Genomic DNA, 16,515 nt, shown 5'->3' on the forward strand with positions numbered 1-16,515 from the left:
TGGTCCGGAATGAATGAAATGCTGGGGTTCAACGTGGCGAAACCCCGCTTTGATTAATAGGCACGCCGTAGTCAGGGACTCCGGATTTATTTTTACCACCAAGGAATCGTAGCGTACCCGCAATTAGTGCCCCAATCGAAATAAGCTGGTCCTAACGCGCGACATTACAGGAGCTCACAAGTCAAATGTTTTGTGTGTTGAAACGAAGTGCTCCAGAATGGTTTGGAGATTTTCACGAATTCATTCGTACATATACGTCGAACGCTTTCATTTATAACATTTTTCTCGCGTTAGTAGCTTCAGTTTCTTACTTGCTAACTTAGTACTTTCGTTGTATCTGATATTTTTAGGAGCTATGATGGATTTCCTATGCAATGCGATTCAACTGTTGATATTGTCACACTGATCTGCACAACATCGAGGAAGAGGAGCACGAACTTGGGGCTGAAGAAGACGACGCTTCAGCGACTGGCTGGCTGTGTCAATCCTTGTCAATCGTGTACACATTGTAATGACATTTTCCGTCTTGCTTCTTCCCTCCGTAACATATTTGGTGGAGGTGCGGAGTACTGCTGTGCACGATGGAGCTCCGAAGCGGACGTAGCCTGGCCACTAAAAACTTGACCACCGCTGAAGCCGGTGCAGGGACAGCCGCCATGCCGACACAGGAGCAACCGCTACCACACGCCGACAGTCATCTTGTCCCAGCCCCGCGACCCAGGCACGTTTTCCGGCGGGAACGACAATCTTGACGTCGATGAGGCGCTCCACATGTATACCGAACGTGTCAGCGCCCAAAACTTGTGGGATCAAACTGTTATGCTCGCTAACATAATTTTCTACCTGCAAGGCACGGCGCGCGTCTGGTTTCGAAACCTCGAGGGAGAACTGACCAGCCGGGAGCAATGCAATAAAAAGCTCCGAGAGTTATTCGGCTAGCTTGTTGGCCGTCAGCGAGCTGCGTAAAATGAACTTGGATCCCGCATTTAGACAGCGACCGCATCATATCTGACGTACATCCAGGATGTTCGCACCCTTTCCCGCAAGGTTGACCAGCCGATGTCCGAAGACAAAGTCAACCACGTATTGAAGGGCATAGCGGACGACGCTTTTAATCTTCTAGTATACAAGAGTTTTTGCATCATTGCCGACGTCATCAAAAATATCGACGCTTCGAAGAAGCAAAAAGTCGTCGCATCGCACACCAGTTCACGCGTCTTCCAAATAGAGCTGCTACGCCGACGTACGACGACCTTCACTCTCCGCATCAGCCGCCAACGTCCGAGAGCCTCGTTCGTGTTGTTCGGCGAGAGATCAAAGCCGTGGCACCGGTTGGCTTCCAGACCTATGCTAACGATTCTTGACCGACAATTTCTCTCGTGCAGTCTGTCGTATTCGAAAGATGGTGAACCTTGGCATTCAGTCTGTTCCGCCAACCGATCGGATACCTACGCCTTTGCTACGATCCTTCTTCGCAACACCAGTACCGCTCTCGGCCTTTTCAGTCAGCGTTCCCACGTTACCGCCGCTCACCAGGTACTCGTCCACCACCGGAAGTTTCCACAAAACCATACAACTCTACTCAGGCGTCCGCATCTACCCGGCAGAGTCGTCCACCCTCACCACGACGTCCACTGTCTCACTCAAGCATTCGTCGCCGTTCTCCGTCCCCCATGTACAGGTGCTCTATGGGAAACTAACGGGTGCAGCTCCGAGGGGTGACGCTGCTAGTAACGACCCGGACTACAATTCCTCTACTGACCTTACCAACTTGTGGCCTTCAACTTAGTTCATCTAAATGCCACTTTGGCCGCCGACAAATTACTATCCTTGGTCATCTTGTTGACTCATATGATGTGCGCCCAGACCCGCACAAAGTTCGTGCCGTAGAGAATTTTCCTGTGCCAACATCTACTAAAGATGTCCAGAGCTTCGTGGGTCTCTGCTCATACCTCCGCCGCTTCCTGCACAATTTTGCCGAAGTCGCCCGTCCTCTTACTGCTCTTCTGAAGGCAGACGTTTTATTTTCTTCGGGCCCTGCACAAGCAACCGCCTTCTCGAACCTTATCTCTCACCTGACGTCTCCACCCATCCTGGCGCACTTCGACCCGTGTGCTCCAACAGAAGTCCTCACTGATGCCAGTGGTGATGGAATCGGTGACATTTTATGCCAACGTCAGCGAGGTCATGACCGCATGATTGCATGCGCCAGCGGTCTGCTTTCTCCCGCTGAGCGGAATTATTCCATCACTGAACGTGAGTGTCTTGCGCTTGTATGAGCAGTGGCGAAATTGCGCCCTTATCTATATGGTCACCACTGACCATCTATTTAAATCTATTTATCTATTTAAAGTCACCACAGACCACCATGCACTTTGCTGGCATTCGCCCCTGAAAGACCCTACCGCTCGCCTATGGCGCTGAGCGCTACGCCTACAAGGATACTCATACACAGTTGCTTACAAGTCCGCCCGTTTACACCAAGATGATGATGGCTTGTCCTGCCATCCCGTCAAACCTCCTGAAGTTCCTGTGACCAATGCTTCTGCTTCTGTATTTTCGCTATTTGCTTTCGCTGAGCTCGCTACCGAGCAGCTACGAGACCCAAACTTACGGGGTATCCTGGTCAAGCTAACTACTGGGTCAAGCGATCCCTCCCTTCGCTTGTTCGTACTTCAGGACGGTATTTTACATCGGCGCAGCATGCACCATAGTGGAACTGAGGTGCTGCTTGTCATTCCCCGGCATCTTCGTACCACTGTTCAGTCCCAGCTGCACGATGTAACAACTTCTTATCACATTGGGGAATCTCGTACATATTACCGTGTCCGGCGACGATTCTTTTGGCCTGGTCTGTACCAATCTGCCCGGCACTATGTAGTTCTCCTGAGGGGCGCCTTTCAATTGTGAAAAAGGAGGTTTTCGTGGTGGACCAACTTGAAATTTGGGGTTGGCTCAACTGAAATGTAGGATTGTGCTAGCTTAAAATTTGGGGATGGACCTACTTACATTAGGGCGTGGGCCAACTTGAGATATTGGGTTGGCCCAGTGTCCAGTTAAACGCTGCTGAGCGTCATGATAGTTATGAATTCTTCGCGGGCAAGCGACCGTGCTGAAACGCTTGGAGCGTTTTCAATTGGCCTTACCGAGGCGCAGTTAAAACGCTGGCGAGAGCTTGCGCGGACAGGGAACGCGCATATAACAAAGGCTTGCGAGAGCGACAGCGAGGGTGACATAGCGTCGCGGCGATGCACTCTCCTCTCACGCAACACCTCACGCGCGGCGGCGGCAGCTGTTGTACCCTTTCGGCCGCTCAGCTACCTCGAGGCGCGCTCGAACCCCGTATTCTGGCTCAATTGGTACGATCGCTTTGAAGGGGCCGGATGCGGCGAGAAAATATGACGATTGTCTACTTAGGCCTATGCATTCCTTGCAATCGGAAAGACCATGCGTGTAACGCACATTATCTAAAACCAAGTTAGTAAAAGTAAGCAAAAGCGAAGTCACAGCGGAGCCAAGCATGCTTACGCACTATACTCGGCGACCGCTTTTCTTGACAGCACTGTGGAAGCTACAGAGCCGAACCGCCTGCATGCGCGCGCGCCAGGAAATACTACCTGTTTTACTTTCTGATTCTAAAAGTTACTTGGCCCGAATAAATGAAACTTTCTTAATTATAAATATTGCCACCTGGTGTTTTGAGCCAGCCAACAATCATCATTGGGTGCCCAGCAAGAACGGAGAAGACGACGAAGTCGAAGATCCCGCGCCAGCTGGAGAACCGTCTTCGTTCGTGTCTGGCATTCTTCGTGTCTGGCTGCTGGTACTGTTGCTTGCGCTTGCCTTAGCGCGTGACAAACTGGTGGAGGTGCTGGGTAATCTAATCTATGCACCAAACCCCTCCGAGCAGCAGGAGCTCCAGTCCCGTACCGGTGGTTACGCCTGTACACCGCGCCAGCAGAAGGATCCGTGGACAAGCCCCTGAGTTTGGACTTCTCCCAGAGACAATGGCAGCTCCGACCACCCCAACCGGTATGGAAGGTACTACGCCGATTCATTGTACGCTACTCAATCCGCGAACACCGAATCCCTTCCACGGTGCCATGCATGATGATGTTGAAGATTGGCTGGTGCACTATGAACGTGTTGCCGCGTTCAACAAGTGGGGCGATGTAGACAAACTGAAAAACGGATATTTCAGCCTTAACGATGGCGCACGTGTTTGGTATGAGAACCGTGCAGATACCCTAACTTCATGGGAAGAATTCAAACGCCGTCTTTTTGAGACCTATGCGAGCCCTGATCGCCGAGAACGAGCTGAGCGTGATCTCCAGTCCCGTATTCAAATGCCGAACGAAGGTGTCGCAATGTATGTCGAGGACATGACGCGTCTCTTTCGACGAGCCGACCCCAGCATGTCAGAAGAAAAGAAGGTGCGGTACCTGATGCGCGGAGTGAAAGAGCAGCTGTTCGGTGGTCTCGTACGCAGTCCTCCCAAGACTGTGTCAGAATTTCTTTCCGAGGCCGTCATCATGGTACAGACTCTTCGGCAGCGGGCAACATCATACGAACGCCAAGTGAACGCTGCCTCACCTACGGACTTCTTCGGAGCTCTCGGGGGCCACGTCGATTTCTTCCGAGAGCTCATCCGTTCCGTCATCCGCGAAGAACTCCAGAAACTGTCGGTACCTTCACAGCCGACGCTCAGCTCTTTGTCCAGCGTTGTCCGTGACGAAGTCCAGCATGCGCTAAGAGAACCACCCTTCAACACGGAAGCTCAACCGGTAAGAACTAACAGCCCCCGTATGTCATATTCGCAAGCTTTGCGGCAACCTGCACCACCTTCCTCCCCGTTTCGCACCGCGTCCCCGGCCATACTACAGCCCGACCAAGCGGCCTCGTATTACCACGACAACCGACAGGAGGCCCCAAGAAAATCAGACGTGTGGCGGGCACCTGATCGCCGTCCCCTTTGCTTTCACTGCGGCGAAGCTGGGCATGTCTACCGACAGTGCTCATATCGAGAGCTCGGACTACGCGGATTCCCAACAAACTCGCCGCGACCTAGGTTCGGCCAGCGTCCCCCTGCAATTGAAGAATACGTTGCCCAGCAGCGCGGATCCTCATCAGCTCGACACCTGTCACGCTCCCCTTCGCCGCGGCGGTTTTCTCCGACTCGCCGTACATATTCGAGCGTGGTGCAGGGTCGGTCGCCCAGCCCGCGCCGGGAAAACTAACCACAGCGGCCTTCGGGGGCGAGGCCGCTCAGTCTGGACGTGCTCAAGGACCCCTGCTGACGCGTACGCGGATCGACGATACATCGACGACGACAGTACCTGCTGATTACGGAAGAAAAATTTCCTTGGACATTCCTGTATTGCTCGACGGTCGTGAATTGACTGCTTTAGTGGACACTGGAGCGGATTATTCAATAATCAGCGAAAACCTGGCCACCCTTCTAAAGAAAGTGACGACGCCTTGGAATCGAACGCCAGTTCGTACAGCTGGCGGGCACATTGTCACACCACTCGGCATGTGCACGGCACGAATAGAGATTCGCGGCTCTACATTTGTTGCCAGCTTGAGCATTCTCCCTCAGTGTTCTCGAGACCTAATCATCGGCATGGACTTTCTCAGGGAGCACGGAGCTATCATCGACATTCGCCAACGCCTCGTCACTTTCTCGACAAAGAGCGCCGCAGCGACGACCAACACCATCCACCCTCGAGCACCTCTTCGTGTTACCGACGACGCTGTCACGTTACCACCGCGTGCAAGTGTCGTGGTTCAAGTGGCATGTGACAGGCTCTTACACGGTGAAGCGGTCGCAGAAAGCAATCACTCGCTTTTGCTTTCTCAAGGTGTTTGCGTAGCAAGAAGCCTAATTGATCTTCATGATGGCCACTCTGACGTTCTTGTCACGAACTTCAGCTACGAACACCGCCACCATTTTTCCCGGTACTGTCATCGCCTACGCCGACCCAATCGCCGATGTCACTGAATGTTTTGTTTCCGAGGCAATAGACACTGCTGAAGCACCTTTACGCAATGTCGACATTAGTCCAACGCTTCCTGAAGACAACAAACAACCCTTGCGCGAGCTGTTACTCGAGTTTCACTCTTGCTTTGCACGGTCGTCGAAGATACGTCAAACGGCGATTACGAAACACCGTATCATCACCTATGACGACGCGCACCCCATACGGCAACAGCCTTATCGTGTCTCCCAAACCGAACGACATGCCATTCAAACGCAGGTGAAGGAAATGCTTCAAGACGGCGTAATACAGCCTTCATGCAGCCCCTGGTCATCGCCAGTCGTGCTTGTTAAAAAGAAAGATGGCACGCTTCGGTTTTGTGTTGACTACCGGAAGCTAAACAACGTCACAAAGAAAGACGTGTACCCGTTGCCTCGTGTCGACGATTCTCTGGACAGGCTGAGGCGTGCAAAGTATTTCTCCTCTATCGATCTGAAAAGTGGCTACTGGCAAATCGAAGTAGATGAGCGGGACCGCGAAAAAACTGCCTTTGTTACTCCGGACGGCCTTTACGAATTTCGAGTACTCCCTTTCGGCCTCTGTTCCGCTCCAGCCACATTCCAGCGAATGATGGATACCGTTCTCGCTGACCTCAAATGGAAAAGCTGCCTCGTCTATCTCGATGATGTCGTTGTCTTTTCGGAATCTTTTGACGAGCACCTTCGACGCCTTCGGAATGTACTCGAAGCCATTCGATCGGCTGACCTTACCCTCAAGCCAGAGAAATGCCATTTTGGTTACGAGGAACTGAAGTTTCTCGGACACGTCGTGAGCGCGGCAGGTGTTCGGCCCGATCCCGAGAAGACTGCTGCCGTAGCTGCTTTTCCAGCTCCAACAGACAAGAAAAGTGTCAGACGATTTTGGGCTTGTGCGCATATTATCGACGCTTCATTGAAAATTTTTCGAAGATTGCAGAGCCGCTATTTTGCCTTACGCGTGACGACGTGCCATTCCTCTGGACTGATGAACAACAGACCGCCTTTGCGGAGCTACAACGTCGATTGTCTTCTCCTCCCGTGCTTGGTCATTTCGATGAGGACGCCGACACAGAAGTACGCACTGACGCCAGCAATATCGGTCTCGGAGCTATCCTGGTGCAAAGGCAAGACGGGACTGAACGAGTTATAGCCTACGCGAGCCGCACTCTGTCACGCGCCGAGTCCAATTATTCCACCACAGAGAAGGAGTGCCTCGCGGTCATTTGGGCTACTACAAAGTTTAGGCCGTATCTCTACGGGCGGCCATTTAAAGTTGTGACTGATCATCACGCTTTATGCTGGTTGGCCAACCTTCGAGACCCTTCTGGACGATTAGCGCGTTGGAGTCTACGACTCCAGGAATTTAACATCACCATCGTATACAAGTCAGGCAGAAAACATGAAGATGCTGACACGCTATCACGAGCACCTGTTGAATCTGAGAATCCTAACGAGGAAGATGACAGCGCCTTCCTGGGAGCCCTCAGCGGGCCGGATCTGCTCGCTAAACAGCGATCGGACACTGAGTTAAGGCCCATCATCTATCACTTAGAAGGCGGCATCGCGTCCATTCCTCGCTCGATTTCGCGACGGTTGTCGTCGTTTTGCCTACGAGAGGGCATCTTATACAAAAGAAACACAGGTGCCGGCGACAAACCACATCTTCTAGTAGTGCCTCAAGCCCTTCGCGACGACATTCTATTAGCCTGCCATGACGAGCCGACATCTGGTCACTTGGGCTACTCAAGGACTCTGGACAGGGTACGAAAGCTGTACTACTGGCCTAGACTGACTGCTTGCGTCAAACGCTACGTGAAAGGATGTCGTGAATGCCAGCGCCGCAAGTCACCCCCCTTCAAGCCTGCAGGCCTTCTACAACCCATCGACCCTCCGCGTATGCCGTTTGATCAAGTTGGAATGGACCTTCTTGGCCCTTTTCCCTTGTCTTCCTCCGGCAATAAGTGGATCATTGTCGCAACTGATTACTTGACGCGTTACGCTGAGACGAAGGCACTACCACGCGGGACAGCATCTGAGGTTGCCCAGTTTTTTATGCATCACATTGTGCTTCGGCATGGCGCACCGTCATTCATCATCACTGACCGAGGGACCGCATTTACGGCGAAGCTCCTGGACGACATCTTCAAGTTGAGTTATACGAGTCATCGAAAGGCCACTGCATATCACCCTCAGACTAACGGCTTGACAGAAAGACTAAACAAAACACTGGCAGACATGATATCTATGTACGTGGATGTGCAACACAAAACGTGGGACGAAATCCTGCCGTACGTAACGTTTGCGTACAACACTGCCACGCAGGAAACTACACGATTCACGCCGTTTCGTCTCGTTTATGGTCGAGATGTCCAAACTATGCTCGACGCCATGATTCCGTATGACGACATCGATGAGCTCGACCAGTTAGCTCCTGACGTCGAGGAGTACATTCAGCGCGCTGAGGAAGCACGTCAACTGGCCCGTGTGCACATAAGACAGCAGCAGTCTACAGATGCAATAAGGTACAATCTCCACCATCGACAAGTTACCTATGAGCCCGGCGACCAAGTTTGGATTTGGACCCCCATTTGACGGCGAGGCTTCAGCGAGAAACTCCTGAGCAAGTACTTCGGACCGTACACAGTGCTACGGCGTGTTAGCGACGTGAACTATGAAGTGATTCCTGACGGAGACCTGCCATCGTCCAAGCGCCGATTACCCCGTGCAGAGATTGTACATGTCGTCCGCCTCAAGCCGTATTTTACACGGTGATGTTCACATAGCGTACTGTTGAACAAACTTTTTGCTGTAGTCGCATCGTCCTCCGAAGAACTAAGAAGCGAATTGTTTTTCCCGACCACAGAACGCATTTTTTGCCTAGTGTGCATGTCCGTATCTGGGCTAGCACGTTTACATTTTTTTTGTGCGTCTTACCTCATTTGTGTACTTTTCATGTACGTCTTCTGTTTGAGCATCGAGTCGATGCTTCATTGGGAGGGGAATAATGCCACCTGGTGTTTTGAGCCAGCCAACAATCATCATTGGGTGCCCAGCAAGAACGGAGAAGACGACGAAGTCGAAGATCCCGCGCCAGCTGGAGAACCGTCTTCCTTCGTGTCTGGCATTCTTCGTGTCTGGCTGCTGGTACTGTTGCTTGCGCTTGCCTTAGCGCGTGACAATATAGAACAAGTATGGGCTGTTCATGGAAGAAAAGTTAGCGTGCGCCTTAATTTTTTTTTCTTTTTTATTTCTTGGACGGCACCACGTTTTCGGCACCGCCTGCTGGTGGCTCTCGCAGTAAACATGGCGTCCCCGGTGCCGGCGGTACCGTGTGTGGCCGCAAACTCTCCTTTTCGTTCTCCGAGGAGGCTATACTCTAAATGTGATAAGAACTGGGTCTCCAAACAAACCAAGCAGGTTATCTGCAATGTCTATGCTGGAGTAAGGTGCCGTCAGCCCGAGCTGTCGACGAATATGTTTTGCTAAACACACTAGCCCTGCGTGCTAGCGAAAACCGAAACTGGAACTGAAATCGGCTGCAAGCTGCCAGACTACTTGCGTAGTAACACAAATGTGCGGAGGCCCCGCCTCCGTAGCCTTCGCTCCAATGTCAAGAAATTTAAAGCTGTCGCCGAGTATAGTAATCTCACAATTTCTATTGCTTTTGCGTAATAATTTCGATTGCTCAGAGACCCAATTGTTTACTGCTGCAGCCAATAAACTTAGGTTAGACCCTGTGAAAAAAAAAACATTCGTGCCATTGCCGTATAGGATAACTTTTTTACGTGCAAGTAATTTTACATATGTCATTAATGTACAGTATAGAAAATAGCATTGGCACTAATATGGACCCTTGAAGCACTGCCCTCTCCATTATATGTGTGCAAGATGCAAATGGGTTCGACACTACATATTGTTTCCTGTTTGGGAGGTAGCTTTTATTACATTACAAGCGCGCCCTCTGATACCATAGCACGTATAATTTTAGTACACACTTCTGATTTGGAGACTCGAACTTTTTTATTTTTAATATTTGATTCTATACAACTTGTTTTCGATGTCTTCTATAAGCTTCTTTTTATTAGTAATCTACGATTGAAGACTCCGTTGATTGTCTTCACATCTATTTACAATTTTAACAGTGAAGCTGTTTAAGCTGGAGGAAGTCCGGTGGTGTAGGCCCGAAGTGCGGCCGATCCTACAGAGAGCGCAGAAAGGGCCCAAGCGCAATGACACGTACCACTGTGAACTAGCGAAGCTGTGTAAGCTCAAGGATGGTGCGTCGAGTGTACGCTGCAAAACCTCCCCCTGGCAATGACGTCACCATGCGTAGCCTAGCAACGCTTCGCTCCAGCTGCGGCGACCGCGCAGAGCCTCGCTACAGCTGCGTTAGCCGTTACGCCATCGCGCACGCCGCATCGCTTCGCCATAGCAGAGTCCTTCATTGAAGGACTCTGGCCATAGCTTTGCCGAGCCATGACGTCACCGCGTCGTGCGGAGTGATCGCCGCGGCTGCGCAGAGGTGGAGCTAAGCCGTGACGTCACTGCGCCGACTCACGGGATATATAGCTCCGCGTCGCCGCCGCGATGACACAAAAGCCCCGCCATCTCCCCGCTGAGCACATCGCCGCGAAGTGTGTCACTCCATATGAAGAGGAAGCGCGGCGCGAAGGCCGCCGCGCCGCTACTCGAGAGCGAGTGAGACGACTTCGGTCCGATCCCGAGTATCGCGCCGCCGACGCGGTAGCGAAACGTCGGCGTTTCGCCGGAGATATGGAGTTACGAGCCCGCGAACCCGAGCAAAAGCGTTTGAACGTCCAGAAGCGTCCGGATACTTTAATGACCTAATGTTCGTTGCTCCTTGGGCTACCGATGATTCCTGGGTGATCTTGCGCAAAACGTGGCCAAGTCTCGGAACATAACCTCGCAAAAACTTGGCCGAACCTAGATAAAGCTAGGTGGGGTTACCAGCTTCGCTGTTTGCCCAGTCTTTGCACCACTAGTGTGAAGCTGCCCCTAATTTTTTTTCTGATCGTTTTCTTCAAGTGTGTATTACTTATTATACGTTAATATTAGGCCCATTCGAAGCTCATACTGCTTTCGTCATATGTCCCTTTCACATGCTGATAACTGTCCCATTACCAATATTTGCAGATTTATGCTTTGCGACTTCTACCTGCCGCTTCATCATCAAATCCATATATCCTGGAACCGCTACATACACAAAGCGTTGCTTCTCTTATGATTATTTATCTGGGCGAGGATGTTCAGTTCCCAACAAGTGACGCCAGCCGTTTCTCGCACATTTTATGTTACAGAAAGACACTTTTTCATATGCTAGCGCTTTGGGTTTTTCCTTTGATCAATTATAATTATTTTCCCGTCGTGGTTGCTCAGTGGCTATGGTTTGGGCTGCTTAGCACGACGTCGCGGGATCGAATCCCGGCCCCGGCAGCCGCATTTCGATGGCGGCGAAGCGCGAAAACACCCGTGTGCTTACGTTAAGAACCCCAGGTGGTCCAAATTCCCGGAGTCCCCCACTACGGCGTGCCTCATAATCAGATCGTGGTTTTTCCACATAAAACCCCATAATAAAATGTTTAATTATAATTAATTGAAACCAGTTATTACAATATGATCGTAAGTTTCCTTTAGCTTTTTATTTACATTCATTTTGTATTAGCAAGAAGGACATCAGAATTCATAGGGTTTTCCTTGCCTAATTTGTCGACAACAACGTAAAATTACTACCAGCTTTTGTCACTACAGCAAGACGACATGGATACCTAGTGCGCATGCTAATTCACACATCATTTCGAGAACCTCATCAGAAAAAACTGTAATCTTTTATATTAACTTACCATTGTCGACTCGACACGTTATAGTAGGAGATGTCCTGTTCGATTTCACTTTTGCTATCATCCACACGTGTGGTTTCAAAAGAAACACATTGGGTAAGGTCACGTCCTTGAGGATCGGTATTAAAGTTTCTTTCACGCAAGTATGATGGAGATGTAGTACTGCTCATAAACTGCAAAGAATGCAATTATTTTTGCACCAAATTAACACACATGTTCTCCCGAACAATAGCATGAAATGTTTATATTTGTTATATTCCAACATACATGCTTTCTGTTGTTTGGAATTGCAATACTCTACATATGCATTTGCAACTGACCTGAATTGTGTCCGTTGAGGGTTTCCAGAAAGCATCCCAGCTACAAAAACCGAAACGATAATTGAACATCGTTCACGTAAGCTCTAGTTTTCATAGTATCCTGACCTGTCAGTCGAAATGCTGTAATTGTTTCGGATGGTGCTACCTTTTAGAAGTGGATCTAATGACAACTCAAACACTAGTGCCCTGAACGCACATCCCTTCATATGCTCGAGTTAATTTATCTGTTTCTGTTACTTTAGCTCTTACCGTTGCCCTTCTAATAAAATCCAGTCAAGCGGAAGCCCACAGATAGAAGCAGACAGTGCGTTAATTGGATGAACCAGGTAATGTGCCCTAGACAGGCTGGGCGACATTTCCATAGGTGAAACATATTTATCGTAGACAGTCGGACCACCTTTGGCGTGTTAGCTTTAAGTGGATAGTAGACTGGCATGGCGTGGTGTCGTTGGCGATATCATACAACAGTTCAATATGAACAATGAAATCTTCTGTAGTCCGTACAGCCTAACTTCTTTGTCAATAGAAATCTATTCTCCTGAAATTAGTTTTCTTTCCAACTATGCAAACAAGTCAAGTGCAAGCGTCAGTGTGCCAAACATTGATGTCCCCCGTAGTGCCGTATTCTATAGATGCTTCGCATGGTAATATCGCATCTGAGAAGTGTCTCGGCGATTTTAATGCTATTAGTATACTTTAACAACTTCACCCACTTTGCGGTATATTTCCCTCGGCTAACCTCTTTCATGCCAATTTGGGTCAAGGACTAGTCGATGGTCTAATGGCTAGTTAATCAGGCTGGTATGCTCAGGGAACACAGATTAAAAATTCACACAGTAACTCCTCAGGGAGTTGTCTAAGTATTGTTGCAATTCACTTGAGCGGCTACATGCCCGCACGACGTGCAAACGCATGGGAAATGGTGTGCCTAACGATTTCGCTCGTCTACATGATCAGACGTGTCCGTGGCGAGGGTCAGAGATACGTCAGAGACGAAACCTGCCGTGCCGCGTTGCGACCATCTCACCACCGTTGGGGAGGTTGACCCAGCTACGGTCACCCAACCTCACTACTTCCTCAATTTTGCCTGTGCTGTAGTGAGGGCTGGAGAGGGGGAAAGTTCCCGGATGGTGGAGGGTATAAGAAAACCAGCAAGCAACCACGTGGAGAGCACTTTTGATTTGCCCTAGCGTGTAGGTACATGCACGCTGAATGTTTCTTGTATGTTTTCTTTATAGCACACCCCTTACCCGTAACCATTAAACTGGTGTTATTTGTTTTCACGTAGCCGCGTCTTCCCTGCCGGACCCTCTCCGATGGTCAACCTGGTTCTAGATCCAAGCAGACGCTGTTGAAGGTTCACCAAACCCCGGCCCGCAACAACTGTATGGCAGCGGTGAGATCCATCCAATCCCGACCCGCTGTGCAACTGGATGACAAGCGGGGAGATATAGATCTACGAGCCTGGTCTACCAAGTCTCAACTGAACGCAGCATTTGCGATGGTCTACGCCGGATTCTTGGCTGCAAGGTGGTGAGTGTGGTACTTTCTTTGCTTAGTTTTGCCAGGTTTTGTTGAAGTGTTAAAACAGAATGAGTAATTCAAGCTATTATTGTCGCCTAGTTAGGTTGCGGCAAGATAGTTGTGTACAGTAGAGAGGGCATCATTGAAAACAGCCATGAATTTGAAGTCGTTGCGGAAACCGGAGTTGTTCCAGCTAGCGAAGGAGCTGCGCCTGGATGTCAATGACGTACGGCTAATACCAGAGTTGATTGAGCTTATCCTTGCTCTAAAGGCAGATGATGATGACCTTACGGAATGCGTAGAGACCATTAGAGAAAGTGAGACTGCAAAAAGTCAGGCGGCAGAACGTAAAGAACTGAAAGAGCGGGAAGAACGTAAGGAACAGAGGGAACAAGCACTATAATTGAAGCGACTCTAGATTGACGTGGAACGACCTCGAGTAGCACAGCAGAGGAGCGATGGAAACAGTGCAGGAGAGTGCTTATCATTGAAGATGACAGAGCTAATGCGAACTTATAAGCTCGGAGAGGACATCGGTTTTTCTTCGTGAACTTCGAGCGGACGTGCGAGAAGCAAAGGTTGTCTCGCGAGTCGTGGCCACAACGCCTGCTCACACTGTTACCGGACGAGGCAACGGACGTAATCGCTCGCTTAACCAGAGAGCAAACTGAGGATTATGATAAGGTAAAATCTAGTTTGCTGAGAAAGTATAAGCTGTCAGCTAAAGCGTGCCGGCGGAAGTTCCGTGAAATAGAAAAGGTAGGAATGAGTCATATACCCGCTATTGCAAAAACCAGCGACTTCCAGGGTGAAACCAGCGCGTTTTTTTTACACTGAATCGCACTGGGGACGCTTAATCTCGCTGGCGCTCGCTGGAAGTCACTGGGACACCGATGAGATCGGTGGATAAGCACAGGGTTACACTGGACGAGACGCTGGTTTCACTGTTATGACGCTGGGGCGCACTCAAGCGCGCTGTACACGCGCTTGTTGTCGCTGGCTCGTATACTGGAAACAGCGCAGATTGCTTTTTTGCCACACTGCTTCCGGTACGCAAAAAGTATAGGCGCTGTTGAATGTTAAATGCTTGATACAACTTAATGGGCAGGTACTAGTCTCCAGTCCTAAATAACGCTATATTTTGGGGTCATAAATGGTTATTTCATGTCGCAGCTTCGAATAAAGGTGCGTAACTTGCCCATGCATATGCGACACTGGACTATTTTGTAGCGATGCCTTTAAAGTAATAATGCCTTTTCGCGCTTATCGCGCTTTGTCAGTGGTCAGAGCGACGGTCCGCTCACGATATCAACGTTGATAACGCGAGCAGTTCATCGCTCTGACCACTGACAAAGCGCGATAAAAGCGCGAAAAGGCATTATGACATTAAAGACATCGCTACAAAATACCGGCCCTGAAGGCCACTTTCGTTTTCTGGGCCGCTATTTTGTAGCGATGACTTTAAAGTAATAATGCCTTTTCGCGCTTATCGCGTTTTGTCAGTGGTCAGAGCGACGGTCCGCTCGCGTTATCAACGGGATCAGCCGGCCGTGAGCGGTGGATGATAAGACTATATTCCAAAATAAGTCATAAGACATCGCTAGAAAATCGCGGCCCAGATGCGGATAGCTACAGCCTTGAACGAAAATACGCTTACCAGGGTGTTGCTTTGGGTGCGCACACAAGCTTCCATTTTTGCTAACACGCTTTAGTGAATAGCTCATTGTGTACACTAGTCGTAATGGACATGTTAACGCATAAGGATGCGTATTTTTCTAACGGCTAAAGAAAAAATACGCTTCCCAGAAAATAACCTGGAGGGAACTGCATATCGTGTTCTTCGCAAGTAAGGTAATTTTAGGAATTCTTTCTAGCGCAAATTAAAATATACATATATTATTAACGTTTACGGGTCAGCCATTTCTTATATTTTTTTCTATAACGAAATGAGAAATACTTACCGCCCATCCATCATCATTATCTGGACAGCTAGCAGTAGCAATCACTGCTGAGGGAGCATAAATGCTCAAGATCAAAAAAGCCACTCTAAACATTCTCGTCTTCAGCAGAAGTGCTCTGCAATGTGCCCGGCTCCACATTCCATACCGTTTTATATAGCTTGAAGACGCTGGCGTAGACAATGGTGACTAAAGCGATGAATTCGTTTTGTTCACTACCAATATTATGAAAAGTTTCTGCATATGCTACAACAATACGCAGAATTGTTCATTTCCTTTGAATTCAAGTATGACATTCGGAAAAACGTTCTATACCTATATTTCTTCTTTAGTTCGCAGTTTACTTGCACAGATGTTTTGTAGCGACGCCTAACGTAAACTGAGGGTTAGAGTTTAACGCGTCATGTTGTCATAAGTCGGGCCATTTTTTTTTCTAAGCTATCGCAGCCTTTCGCATTTCCCGTGAGGTGTCAGTGTTCTCCTACGTCACTGCTCACAGATAGCACAGTCACATACTGTTCGTCACCGGGAATCAGGCTATATATGACTGGTATCGAACTATACACCTCAGTGTTAGAGGTTAAACGAATCATAACCTTCGAATTAATATAGGTCCAAGTATGCTGGATTATCTGTACTATTATTGAAGAGAGCGCTTTTCGTGCTATATTGGAGCAGATATTATAAAATACTATTGCACGATGAAATCTCCCGCACTTTCTTCGCGCTCATAGAGATGCACGGAACATTGCAGAAAATACTCGTGAAATGAGGCGTTCAAATTTACTGTTTGCCAAAATAACGCGAACTTCTGATGTGTTCTTGTGCATTCTGGTGGA

At 49.3% G+C, this 16,515-nt stretch overlaps 1 protein-coding gene across 1 annotated transcript in view; it reads right to left on the bottom strand.

The window, feature by feature from the left end:
* The window catches only part of LOC125942979 (uncharacterized), a 68,026-nt gene extending 52,240 nt beyond the window's left edge, over positions 1–15,786 (bottom strand). Inside the window, exons 1-2 of the mRNA XM_049661268.1 lie at positions 15,680–15,786; positions 11,878–12,047 (exon numbers count right to left, since the gene is read on the bottom strand). Coding sequence (XP_049517225.1) covers positions 11,878–12,047; positions 15,680–15,772 — 263 coding nt within the window. The 5' untranslated portion in view covers positions 15,773–15,786. The remainder of the gene's footprint in view (positions 1–11,877; positions 12,048–15,679) is intronic.
* Positions 15,787–16,515: the final 729 nt, after the last annotated feature.

Source organism: Dermacentor silvarum, chromosome 2, assembly GCF_013339745.2.
Source record: "Dermacentor silvarum isolate Dsil-2018 chromosome 2, BIME_Dsil_1.4, whole genome shotgun sequence".
Lineage (NCBI taxonomy): Eukaryota > Metazoa > Arthropoda > Arachnida > Ixodida > Ixodidae > Dermacentor > Dermacentor silvarum.